Source organism: Tamandua tetradactyla, chromosome 19, assembly GCF_023851605.1.
Source record: "Tamandua tetradactyla isolate mTamTet1 chromosome 19, mTamTet1.pri, whole genome shotgun sequence".
Classification (NCBI taxonomy): Eukaryota; Metazoa; Chordata; class Mammalia; order Pilosa; family Myrmecophagidae; genus Tamandua; species Tamandua tetradactyla.
The window spans coordinates 3,143,196-3,156,675 of NC_135345.1; the positions used below are offsets into that span (position 1 = coordinate 3,143,196).

The 13,480-nt window shown below is 39.8% G+C and overlaps 1 protein-coding gene and 1 non-coding gene across 6 annotated transcripts in view; one reads left to right on the forward strand and one right to left on the reverse strand.

Annotated features, from left to right (window-relative positions):
* The window catches only part of HTT (huntingtin), a 237,460-nt gene that overhangs the window by 35,780 nt on the left and 188,200 nt on the right, over positions 1–13,480 (forward strand). For all 5 annotated transcript variants that reach the window (XM_077136283.1, XM_077136284.1, XM_077136285.1 and 2 more), the window contains one exon: positions 10,233–10,316. In XM_077136283.1, the coding sequence (XP_076992398.1) occupies positions 10,233–10,316 (84 nt within the window). Of the gene's footprint in view, positions 1–10,232; positions 10,317–13,480 lie in introns of those variants that run through there.
* On the reverse strand, positions 467–655 carry LOC143663777 (U2 spliceosomal RNA). Its single transcript, XR_013166162.1, has one exon. It is a non-coding gene; the product is annotated as a U2 spliceosomal RNA (small nuclear RNA).

Here is a 13,480-nt window from a genome sequence, read left to right on the forward strand (position 1 = left end):
TTTGTGCACTCAAGTTATTTTGTCTTCCTGCTCACTTAGTCTTCCTTCTGCTTCTTTGAATCCGCTATTGGAAGTTTCTAATCTGTTTCTAATTTGCTCTACAGTATCTTTCATCTCTGTGTGATCTGCTAGTTTTCTGTTTAATCTTTCAAATTCTTCTTTATGTTTTTCTAGTTATCTTTTATTGCTTTATAGGTATCCTTGAGTTGTGGTTCCATATTCTGTGACCCCACCACTGTTTTCATTTGATCATTACTTGGACTATTTCTGCTGGGATTATCACATACTTTTTTATTTTTCTGATGTGTTCCGGTTATTTGGTTATTTTAATAAGATTGTTTTGCAAGTTGGTTTACTTCACATATCTAAAGTTGTGTATTTAGTTGGTTTTGCATTGGTACTCCCCCTCCTTTTTTTTTTTTTTTTTTTCTAAATATGTCTGACCATTTAATAAGTTTTGTCCCGATGGGGTTGCACCATTCCTTATGTACTGCAATACTAGGTCAATTTGTGGAGTAGACGGAACAAGTTCGTACTCTATCTCCTTACTCCAAAAACTATTTAATATTTTGTCATTAGATAGATGATGTGTCAGATGATAAACTGATGAGAACGGATACTGTACTTGATCTTAGCCAAAAGGCCAAGTAGTGATTGAAAGTCTCTTTTTGTGCTTGATTTGTCATTAATTCCCTTCCAAATCAAGGCCCTGATATCATGTGTGTGTGTGTGTGTGTGTGTGTGTGTGTGTGTGTGTGTGCGTGCGACTCTAATTGATGATGAATTAAATGCTAGGCAGGGGTGCATGGGTAATATAGTGACCCATATACTATATTACCTGCCTGCCTGCCTTCCACACTGGAGACCTGGGCTCAATTCCTGGCCCATGCACCCAAAAAATTAAGAAAAAAACCCCAACAAAACACTGCAGCAATAGTAGGCCCTGAAGCCAGAGGGAGACACCCCAAGATATATTGGAAATGAACTCAGGTTGATGCCCACAGAATAGAGAAAGAGAGAGAGAGAGAAACAATGAACAGAAAACTAGGCAATTAGGAAGTTTGCCAGTCTGCAATTACTGCTTCTTCCCAGCTGATGGTGCTCTTGAGCCACTACCTCTCCTTAGGCCTGCCTCTCCCTGACCATGGTTGACCTGCTGGGCAAGATGGCATGGGTGGCAGCGGGACAGCCTGTCCCAGCAGCAGAATAGAACAGCCGACTACAAGATCCTGCTGGGCAGTTGATCACCACGCCTAGCAGGACAGGTGGTTGTAGTGCCTGGGAACTGCCGCTCACAGTAACTGGTGAAGTGACATTTCGTAGTGCCTGGCTGGTACAACCTTTCACAGCAGGTGCCTAGTTGTGCCTCTGGACTCCCCATGGGTGCTGCTTGGGGTGGTCTCCCTGCTAGCTGCTGGGGTAGGTTGGATTGGAGGGGCAGTCAGTTCCTTCAGATCCACACTTCCCGGTGTGCTGCTCCCTACCACCTGCCTCGTCATGGCTGAATAGATTCACTATATCGTGTCTCCCTGCCTCTTTCTACCAGGACCTCCTCCATGAAAATGCTGAATACCCTTTTTTGATCACACACCCTCTTGGGACTGCATTCCATGATATTTTTTTCTGTTCACTCTCTCCTTACCCATGAAACAGGTGTGAAACCAGCCTACCCTACTCCACCATTTTCCAGGAAGTCCATGGATTAGATCTTAGTCATAATTTCAGAGTTCTGCAATTCTTGACCTGAATTCTGTAGTCTGTAAATTGAAGTAGATTTGGGCTGCTTCCTAGTTTTCATTTTTAAGCTTTGCTGCTTCTACATCTCTTTCATCTCTTGGTGAGATGTAAGGAATGGTAATAGCTTTTGAATCCTGTTTCTAAGACTGAGTCTTAGACTTCTGAGTCATAACATCCTATTATGTTAATGGAAAAGTTTCAATTATTTATCCATCCATTAATTAGCTCATTATGAAACACCTGTAAGGTGTAGGTGTTGTCCTAAATACTAGTAACAGAGAAACGATAACTGTCCTTCTTGGTGAGGCTTTAGTCCCTTGGGAGTACAATCAAGGGAATAATTACCAAATGGTGTGAGAGAGAGGTGCTGACAAAGCCTGGAGAGGAGTATCTTGGTGAATAAGGCAGTTTGGTGGGTGAGATGGATATTCTGCCTATAACAGTCACCATTAATGAACTTTTCCTCAGGTGCTGGCATGGGCAACAATACAGGTAGATCTTGGGAATTAAGTTTAGGGTTGCAGACTTTCAGACCTGGTGTCATATTGTTCATTGCTAACCGTTTTTTGTTTGTTTGTTTGTTTGGTTGGTTGGTTTATCTCATATATGAGGAAAGATACAATTTTTTGTTTTGTTTTCTTTTTTTTTTTGGCATGGGCAGGCACTGGGAAGCAAACCCAGCTCTCTGGCGTTGCAGGCGAGAACTCTGCCTACTGAGCCACTGTGGCCTGCCTGACAGTTGTTTTTTTTTTTTTTTAACTAACATTTATATCTTTCACTGCTAAGAAGATAGATAAATATTTTGTAGGCCTTGCTAGGGATATGGGTAATTAGCTTGAAGCTGTTGGCTCTTTTTTTTTTTTTTAGTACTTCTCTTGGTGTCCCTTGGGGGCTCTACTGAGTGATATGTTCATTGGAACCCTAGTTCTCAAAGTATCATTTTCCATCCTCTTCCATTCTGGTCAATCAAAAGATACCTACCCACCACTCATAAGTTAGTTGAGCTCCTACAGTTGGGAAAAGTTGGAGTCAGAGAACTAAGGGTCTTGCCAGGAAAACTCTCTGCCTTTCAGGTATGGAGGAGGCAACTCCACAGTGAACATTCTGCTAGACTCTGACTTGTCTGAAAATGAATATGAGTATTTCTGTTTCAACTGTCATTAAGTTGTGAGGTCCACTTAGTTCAGTGTTTTCAGCCTTTTTTTTTCTTTCATTATCACCTCCCTAAGGAGTCTTTTTAGATGACAGTGTAGCTGATGGCCGTGTCTTAAATGGCTAGGAGATTGGTGCGTGAATCAGTCCATTTAAGACCTTGGAAATGTATACACTTTGGAAATCAAAGGGTAGTGGGTAGATGAGTTTGTTCTCTAAGATGCTTAAAATGATTAGTGTTCTTCAGTTTTCTTAATGGCTATCTTAAGGTAAAATCTAAGCTATTGGAATATTGACTCTAAATTTAATATAGTGATTTAAAGAAGAAAGCATTTTAATTCTTATTGCCTTTGTTTTTTTTTTAAATTGAGGTATAATTTACTTGTGGTAAAATGCACCCTTTTTAGTATACATGTTCTGTGAGTTCTGACAAGTGCATAAAGCTGTGTCAGTATTTATGAATGTAAATCAAGATTTAGAACAGTTTCATCACTCTCCAGAATTCCCACATGCCTTTTTCCTATCAGCCCCTCCCCCTAGTCCCTGGAAATTACTAATTGATGTTCTATTACTATAGTTTTGCGTATTCCAGCATGACATATACATGGAATCATATAGTAAGTAATGTTTTGAATCTTGCTGCTTTCAATTAGTGTAATGCATTTCAGAGTCAGTAGTGGTTTTTCCCATGTTTTTGCTGAGTGGTATTCTGCAAGGTGGCTGGACCATTTTTCTTATCCATTCACCAGGTGAAAACATTTGGATTATTTTCATCATAGCACTTTTGAAGTGAGTGGTTCATGCAGATGGGAGGTGGAGGAGAGGTTCCCTCTGCTCTTAGGGTCCTTTAGGGACCCCAGATCCTTCCATCTTGTGCTTTACTGGATTATAGTTCTTGTCTTCATCTGTATAATCAAAACTGGGTGTCAGGCATGTTTGTTCCCAAAAGGGGAGAAATGCAGGGTAAGTAAGTGAGGCAGAAGTTCCATATATCCCTTATGTTCCCACTTTGTTGGTGAGAACTGAGTCATGTGTCCATCCTATCTGCAGGGAAGCCAAGAAGTGTCTCTTCTAACAGGGAAACTGTGTGTCGAAGGAGGGAAAATGAAGTTTGGTGGAGTTTTGGTGTGTGCAATAACTTTTTAGTAAAAGTCCTTTTAAGGAAGGGACAAATGAGAGACACACACATTCATTGATCTGTAGTAATTAAGAACTTCTTCCTGGACAGTGATTGGAAAGCCTCCTCTCCACTTACTATAAAATAGGGTTCTCTGTTAGACCCTGATTTTTGTTTTTAATTTTTAATTTTTTTTTATTTTAACTTTTTTTATTGTATAGTATAACATATACACAAAGCAAAGAAATAAAAGAGTGATAGTTTTCAAAGTACTCTTCAACAGGAAGTTACAGAATGGATCCCAGAATTTGTCATGGGCTACCATATGATCCTCTCATATTTTTCTTTCTAGCTGCTCTAGAGCAGGAAAGAGGGCTTAGTTTTTAATCATCATAATCAACTTTTTTTCTTCTTTCTTTTTTTTTTGGGTGAAAAATAACATATATACGAAAAAGCTATAAATTTCAAAGCACAGCACCACAATTAGTTGTAGAACATATTTCAGAGTTTGACATGGATTACAATTCCACAATTTTAGGTTTTTACTTCTGGCTGCTCTAAAATACTAAAAGAGATATCAATTTAATGGTTCAACGTTCATATTTATTTGTTAATCCTATCTTCTCTGTATAACTCCACCATCACTTTTGATCTTTCCATCCCTCTCTTTAGGAGTGTTCGGGCTATGGCCATTCTAACTTTTTCATGTTGGAAGGGTCTGTCACTAATAATGGGGTAGGGGATGGAACTATCCAATGTTCTGGAGAGGCTGGGCTAGGTTTCAAGACTTGTCTGAACCAGGGACCCATCTGGAGGTTGTAGGATTCTGGAAAGTTACTCTAGTGCATAGAACCCTTGTGGAATCTTATATATTACCCTAGGTGTTCTTTTGGATTGGCTGGAATGGTTTTGTTTGGGGTTTGGCAACTTATAATAGGTAGCAATGTCTGGAGGTTGTAGGTTTCTGAAAAGTTACCCGAGTGCATGGAACCTTTGTAGAATTTTATATAACACCCTAATTGGCTGGAACGTTCCTGGTTGGAGGTTGGCAGGTTATGATAGGTAGCAAGGTCTAACTGAAGCTTGCATAAGAGCAACCTCCAGAGTAGCCTCTTGACTCTATTTGAACTTTCTCTGCCACAATACTTTATTAATTACACTTCTTTCCCTCCTTTTGGTCAAGATGAAATTGTTGATCCCATGGTGCCAGGTCTGGATTCATCCCTGGAAGCCATCTCCCATGTCACCAGGGAAACTTCCATCATCCTCATTGTGAAGTGCGGTTCCCAGAGCTGAATGGCGTGATTGGAGGCCCATGCGCATGCATGGGTCTAGGAGTGCTGTAAACTGATGCTTAGAGCTTGGGGTGGGGTGGGTGTGGGTGAGGCTGTGTGACACTATGGGCAGGGGGTCATAGGTTATGTGGAGGTTGGTGCCTGCAACCTTTATGCGCTGGCAACAGCCTGCAGGGAGCAGGGAGGGGGAGGGGTGCAGGAGAGGTGGGTTGGGCTGTACTTGGGGTCAGGGTGTGGGGCAGGTACATGTACTGGGGGATGATGGGGTGGGGGTGCCTGGAGCATGGGAAAAGGGAGTGGGTGACGGAGTTTGGGGTATATGGGGTATGGGGTGAGTCGCTGGTCATGGGGCTGTACTGGTGAGGGTAGTACACCCAAGGAATGCAGGCTGGCTTAGTTCCTAAACCCCGGCTCCTGTCCGTGCACCCCTGTGGGCTCCACGCCTCTGCGCGAGGCTCTAGCCTTCTGCCTCTCAGTTCCTCGGTCTCTGCAACTCGGGCTGCCCTGTGTGGTGCAGAAGGCTCTCCTAGGGAATTAGCACTCCCGAATCACCGCCTTAGTTGCCCTCCTGAAAAGTTGTCCCTTTTCTAACTTTTCTGTAGAGCAGGGCTAATCTCGAGCTACTCTATTCGGCCATCTTCCCAGAAGTCCTCCCCACCCTGATTGTTTTTTTTTTTTTTTTTTTTTTTTTAAAGGAAAGACAGAGAGAAGGAAGGAAGGAAGAAAGGGAAACATCTTTAAACATTTTCTTGTTTTATTGTATTTTGTTTTTCCGTTTTTTGTTACATGGGCTGGGGCCGGGAATCGAACCGAGGTCCTCCGGCATAGCAGGCAAGCACTTTGCCCGCTGAGCCACCGCGGCCCGCCCCTCTGATTGTTTTTTATGTTTAAAACCCCCATCTTTTCTTCTTCTTGGCCCCTGACTTTGCCCTTCAGAGCTTTTTCCTTGACCATTCTCCTTCCTTGCCGTGTCTGAAGTGCCTTTTGGGTAAGGTATGCCTTCATTGGATTTGCACAATTTCAGTAGCCTGTTCCTTCAAGCATACTTTTTGGAGCGTGAGGAGTGCATTGAGGATTAAATAGTCAATGTGTTTGTAGGTTAGCCTTTTGATTTCTTTGGTAGCAGAATTCCCTCAGAAATTTAGTAGCTTTCTGGTTTAATTGTTTCCATGTACTTGGTAACCATGGCCAAAATTCTTTTGTGGAGATAGTTCTTAAGCCTGCTTGTTCTGCTTTGTTTTTTGGCTTCCCCTTTGGCCCTTCCCTCTTTGCTTTATATTGCCTGTCTTGAAGACATTGGCAATCATAGGATGGGAAGGTAGTGTCCTTAATCTCATTTTTTTGGCCAGAGTTTTGTTTCGCTGAGTTTTATTATTATTATTATTTTTATTTTTATTTTTATTGACAAATCTTCACACACATACATTCCATACATGGTATGCAATCAGTGGCTCACAATATCATCACTTAGTTGTGTATTCATCACCATGGTCATTTTTCAGAACATTTACAGCACTCCAGAAAAAGAAAAAAGAAAAAACTCATATATACCATATCACTTACCCCTCCCTGCCATTGACCACTGGTATTCCAATTTATCCAATTTATTTTACCTCTTATCCTTCCTATTTATTTATTTGTTATTTTAAAAAATATTTTTAGTAACAAATCTTCCCACACATACATTCCATACATCCTGTACAATCAGTGGCTCACAATCTCATCACATAGTTGTGTATTCAACACCATGATCGTTTCTTAGAACATTTGCATCTCTCCAGAAAATGAAATAAAAAGTAAAAAGAGAAAACTCATACATACCATACCCCTTACCCCTCCCTCTCATTGACCACTAGTATTTCCATCTACACAATCTGTTTTATCCCTTATCCCTCCTATTATTTATTCATTTTTATCCATATTTTTAAACTCATCTGTCCATATCCTGGATAAAAGGAACATCAGACATAGGTTTTTCATAATCACACAGTCACATTGTAAAAGTTATCTCTTTATACAATTGTCTTCAAGAATCAAGGCTCCTGGAACACAGCTCAACAGTTTCAGATACTTCCCTCCAGCCACTCTAAAACACCGTAAACCAAAAATGGATATCTGTATACTGTATAAGAATAACCTCCAGGGCAACCTCTTGACTCTGTTTGAAATCTCTCAGCCACTGAAATTTAATTTTGTCTTGTTTCTCTCTTTCCCCTTTTGGTCAAGAAAGCTTTCTTAATCCCTTGATGCCAGGTCCCAGTTTATCCCAGGAGTCCTGTCCCGTGATACCAGGGAGATTTATACCCCTGGGAGCCATGTTCCATGTAGGGGGGAGGGTAGTGAGTTCACCTGTCAAGTTAGTTTAAAGAGAGAGGCTACATCTGAGCAACAGAAGAGGTTTATGGGGGTGTCTCTTAGGCATAATCTTAAATAGGCTTAATCTCTCCTTTGCAGGAATACGTTTCATAGGGGCAAACCCAAGATCAAGGATTTAGCCTATTGATTTGATTGTCCCCATTGATTGCAAGAATATCAGAAATTCTCCAAATGGAGAGGTTGAATATTTCCTTCTTTCTCCCCAGTCCCCCAAGGAGACTTTGAAAATACTTTATTCACTACCGAAATTACTCTGAAATATCACAGGGCATCACACTAACTTGAACAAACCAAGAAAATCTCACACCCTATTATTCAAGATTCCATGTACTTATGGTGTTCAACTAAACTGACCATATGAGTTAAATTAGATAATGACCTACCCAGAATATAAATTTTGCACCTAATAAACATCTCTCCGTTTAGTCTCACGCAGAAGTTGAAGTTGTAAGATATGGACAATATCATTCTTTACCCTATATTCTGATTTACCTTAGTCCTATCTCCAGCACCTTCATTCAAATCGCTACTAGAAGTCTGATCCCCTTTTCAACTTTTTAAACAGTTCCTATATGAGATAGTGCTGACTTTCATAGTTTCAGAGCCTCTAACTTTGAGTCTTATTTCACATAAATACCCGAAGTTTCTGGGAACAACCAGGTTATATACAAACAGCTCATTATCTGTTTAGAAATAACAGTTACAACTCCTGAATGTATGTGACTACTGTAAGAGCTTATAGTCTAGGGCCCTGTACAATAGGCCCCAACCTGATAACCCATGCTCTTGACTTAAGTTCACTGAGGTTTAATTTTATAGTTAGTCCATATGAGTGAAGCATCATATTTGTCTTTTTGCTGCTGACATTTCATTCAACATTCAGTCCTTAAGGTTCATTCACCTGGTTATATGTCTCACAACTTCATTCCTTATAGCTGCTCCATTGTATGTATACACTACAATTCCACCTCCATCCATGTGAATCATGAACACTTCCGCCATAAACAGCAGTGTGCAAATGTCTGTTCATGTCCCCACACTCACTTCCTCCAGGTATATACTGAGCAATGGGGTCTCAGGATCCTATGGCAGCCCTACCCCTAGCCTCCTGTGGAACCACCACCCTGCCCTCCAAGGGGCTGTACCTTCTTTCAGTTCCCTGCTTACAGTGAATAGGTACTTCTCTTTCTCTGCATTCTCCCTACCACTTGTTTCTGGCTGAGAAGTTTTAACAGGAGGTTTTTGGGAAGCCTTTGAGCAGCTGACTTTTTTTCTTGCTGTTTGAGATTATCAAAGCTATTAGTCATTGTCTGTACCTGATTTTATACTGAATAGAGAGTGTGAAATCTATGTGGTATGCCCACTGCAATCAATTAATGATGTGAGTTTGAGAAGTGGAGGCAATTTGGTATATGTAATAGCGATTTTATTTCATTGACTTGAATACCCCAGCCACTGTAATCCGTATCATTGTCTTACATAATATACTACTAGGTACTGTGGGGATGTTAACAAGTGGAAAAAATGTGAAACTGAATGGGAATTGACGAAATACAGGGTACATTTTAAACATAAATTTAAGTCTGGCTCTATCACTTCATCTCTGTGTGACCTCAGACAAGTCCCTGTTTGTACTTCAGTTTTTCTTTTCCCTAAATTGGGTGTTCTAGTTTGCTAGCTGCCAGAATGCAATATACCAGAATCAGAATGGCTTTTAAAAAGGGGAATTTAGTAAGTTGCTAGTTTACAGTTCTAAGGCCGAGAAAATGTCCCAATTAAGTCTATAGAAATGTCCAATCTAAGGTATCCAGGGAAAGATACCTTGGTTCAAGAAGGCTGATGAAGTTCAGGGTTTCTCTCTCAAGTGAAAAGGTACATGGTGAACACGGTCAGGGTTTCTCGCTCATCTGGTAGGGCACATGGAGAGCATGGTGTCATCTGCTAGCTTCTCTCCTGACTTCCAGTTTCATGAAGCTCCCCGGGAGGCGTTTTCCTTCTTCATCTCCAAAGGTCGCTAGCTCATGGACTCTCTGCTTCGTGGTGCTACAGCATTCTCTGCTCTCTCCGAATCTCTCATTCTCCAAAATGTTACCTCTTTTATGGGACTTCAGAAACGAATCAAGACCCACCAAATGGGTGGAGACATGTTGTCACCTAATCCAGTTTAACAGCCACTCTTGATTAAGTCACATCTCCAGGGAGATGATCTCATTAGTTTCAAACATTTGGTATTGAATAGGGATTATTCTGCCTTTATGAAATGGGATTTAGATTAAAACATGACTTTTCTAGGGGACATACATTCTTTCAAACCAGCACAGTGGAGAAAGTAAGCTGCTTCAATAATTTTCTGTGCAGTGGTTTAGGATATAGTTTACTAACCCTGTGGCTTGAGCTCATTTGTGCCTCCTAGTTCTGCTTCCTTCCCTGCCCCCCAGCATGGAATAGAGTGGTGTGTATATAGTACTCAGTGCATACTTACTGAATGATGTGTAGAAATAAGTGGAGTGGATAATTCATTTTCTTTTCTTTCTTCCTGTTTTTTCTTTTTCCAGAAAGAAAGAACTCTTAACTACCAAGAAAGACCGGGTGAATCATTGTCTGACAATATGTGAAAACATAGTGGCACAGTCTCTCAGGTAATTGCACTTTGAACTTTCTAGGGAAAACAGAAACTTTATATATTTGAAATCCTAATGAGTTAGAATATTCTTTGTGACCCAGTTACCTTAAAACCTTAAAAGAAATCCATTTACAATAAGGACCCTTTTCCAATATTTCTGCTATATGTGAGGGATATCCAGACTACTGTAATGACTGTTCCTTTTTTATAATCTCATGCAGAACAGTTGTAACTGTTATGGTTATTGAGCAGCATGTTTATATTTACTTGGTACTCTTGGTAACTTAATAATTTCAAAATCATCTTTTGTTTGTATTTTTACGTTCATTATGGTAATTGACCCAGTATGAGTCTGTCCAGTTTATGGTATCTTTTATTAGCTTTTCTTGGCAGTTTTCTGCTGCTTTTCTGCCTGTTTAGGAGTGCCTGTGCTCCCAGTGGTGACTTGTGCAAGCTAGCTAGGGAGTTGACTGTAGGTCTACTGCTCTTTCTTGATCTTTCTTACTGGTGTGAAACAGTAGCACCTTCTTTCATAGCTTCTTTGCTAGTTCTCATTATTACCTTTGTTTTTAACTGTCTTTCTGACTATTGCTCCTGGTAGCTGTGGTTGGTTCACTATTTTAGGCCTGTTTCCAGTGGTTGTTTTATGTGGGAATATAGGTACCTATGATTTCTGAATTCTCTTACCCAAATGGGCGTGTGTGAAATGCTTCTCTCCTTGCTTTTCTTTCCCTTGGAATAAATAATTCATGCTACACTCCTGCTGGAAGCTGGAAAGGTTTCCTTATAATCTGTTAGAAAGAACTCAGAAAAATAATCTTGATTTTAGTACTGATGGGAACTTTTGGTAGCTCATTATTATTTTTTTTTTAACTATTTTTTATTGTAATGGATAGCATATATACAAAGCAAAGAAAGAAAAAACCAATAGTTTTCAAGGCACTGTTCAACAAGCGGTTGTAGGATGGGTCCCAGAGTTTGTCATGGGCTGCCTTATGATACTCTCAGATTTTCCCTTCCAGCTGCTCCAGAATATAGGATGCTAGAAGGAATAAATATTTTTCTTTCATCATAATTGACTTTTTTTTCTTTTTTGTGGAAAAAAATCATATATACATAAAAGGTTACTCACTTATTTTTAATGCCACCTTGCATTTGCTTTTTATACATCAAAAATGATTTCACACACAGTATTTCATTTTAGCTTATCTCCTTCCCTCATTTGTAAAATATTTATGCTTCTACCTAACTCACAGAATTATTGTGAAAAGAAAATGAAATAAATGAAAATATGTCCTGCAAATATGAAATTTAAAATTCCAAGTCAGCATGCTACTGTGCTATGCTAAAAATAAAATAAACGGTTTTGAATTCCATCTCTGCTACTTGTAAGTTGAGTGATTTTAGATAAGTTTTAACTTCTTTGCGGTGTTATGCCTCATTTATGAAATGTAAACCCCAGTTTGCAGGGTTCTTGTGGGATAAAATGAAACACGTGAAAGCACTGTATAGAATTACCTAGATATATCCTTTAGCCACTTGTGAGGGCAATAAGTCCTGCCATGATGGACATTGTTCTAGTTTGCTAGCTGCCGGAATGCAACACACCAGAGATGGATTGGCTTTTAATAAAAGGGGATTTATTTTGTTGGTTCTTCAGAGGAAAGGCAGCTAACTTTCCACTGAGGTTCTTTCTTACGTGGAAGGCACAGGATGGTCTCTGCTGGTCTTCTCTCCAGGCCCCTGGGTTCCAACAACTTTCCCCGGGGTGATTTCTTTCTCTATCTCCAAGGGCCCGGGCTGAGCTGCAAGTGCTGAGATGAGGAATGCCAAGCTGCTAGCAGTGCTATGTTGCAATCTCCCATTTAAGCACCAGCCAATTAAGTCAGACGTCACTCATTGCAGCAGACACGCCTCCTAGCTGACTGCAGATGTAATTGGCAACAGATGAGGTTCATGCACCATTGGCTTATGTCCGCAGCAACAAGACTAGGTGTGCTCACCTGGCCAAGTTGACAACTGAATCTAACTAACACAGACATTATCTGGAGCTATGGATTGTCATTAATTTTATGTGAAACGACTTTAGATATTTGACAGACATTTGATGCCCTACTGCTATAGAACAACTTTGACCATCTGATCTCCACTGTTCTGATCTCAAAGAACATTATTTCACTTTGAAACAAGCTTACTGAACAAAAAATGAGGTATCTTTCAACCTGAGTGCCTCATGTTTTATACTTGTCTTTTGTTTCTTGACAAATCTTAATGGATTTGATGGAATGTTGACTAAGATTCCACACAGTAGTAAAATGTGTTCAGAGAGCTTAAGGTTGATTTGTTTTTCTGTTTGGCCATCTTAAATCAAAATAATAGCTGTTAATAGTAGTCACATTAGTACATCTTGTTTTTATGGCGCAGTGCTGAGGCTGGTGGTTCTTTCTGCTTCTTGCTCTGCAGGGGAGCATGCTGGGAGGGCAATTTGGGAGCTGGAGAGGTCATCCTTGGCCCCTTTGGATCAAAGAAAAAGCTTCTTTGAAGATGCTCCAAATTGCAGAAATTCCTGCTTGTAGAGCTGAAATGGATATTTTATATAGATATAGTATTTTATGAAATCTTAGTGAAGGTTATTTCCTGTTATCTTTTCTTGAGTATAATTAAGATTTAGAACTTTGTTATAGCTTCTCTAGTACACTGATCTTATTTCCAGTGAAGTTATTTAATGACAACTTTTGAAGTTTTTAATAGGGGAGGTCATCTAAAACTTGTACAGTAAATATATAGTCTACTTCAGCTCTCAATTTCTTAGTCTAAGCTACTGTTCCTAAATATGGATGAACATCAAAATCATCTGGAAAACTTGTTAAAAATAAAGTAAGGAAGATACCTCATTGCCTTCATTCCTAAACACACATATGCGTCTATTTGCGTGGAGCCTTGGGATTTGTTTGTAACAGTCATCCTCTGGGAAATGCTGTAGTTCATCTGCAAGAGTAAATGCATAAATGTTGTAAAGAAAATTTTGAAACCGTCAGTAAAATAGTGAGACCTGGTATATGTGACATTCTAATAGAAGTTGGACATTAAACAGGGATAGAATAGAAAGTTAGAAAAGTGCATATGTTTATCTGTGTGTATACATTTACTATAAAGAAAGCATTTAACATTAGTGAGGAG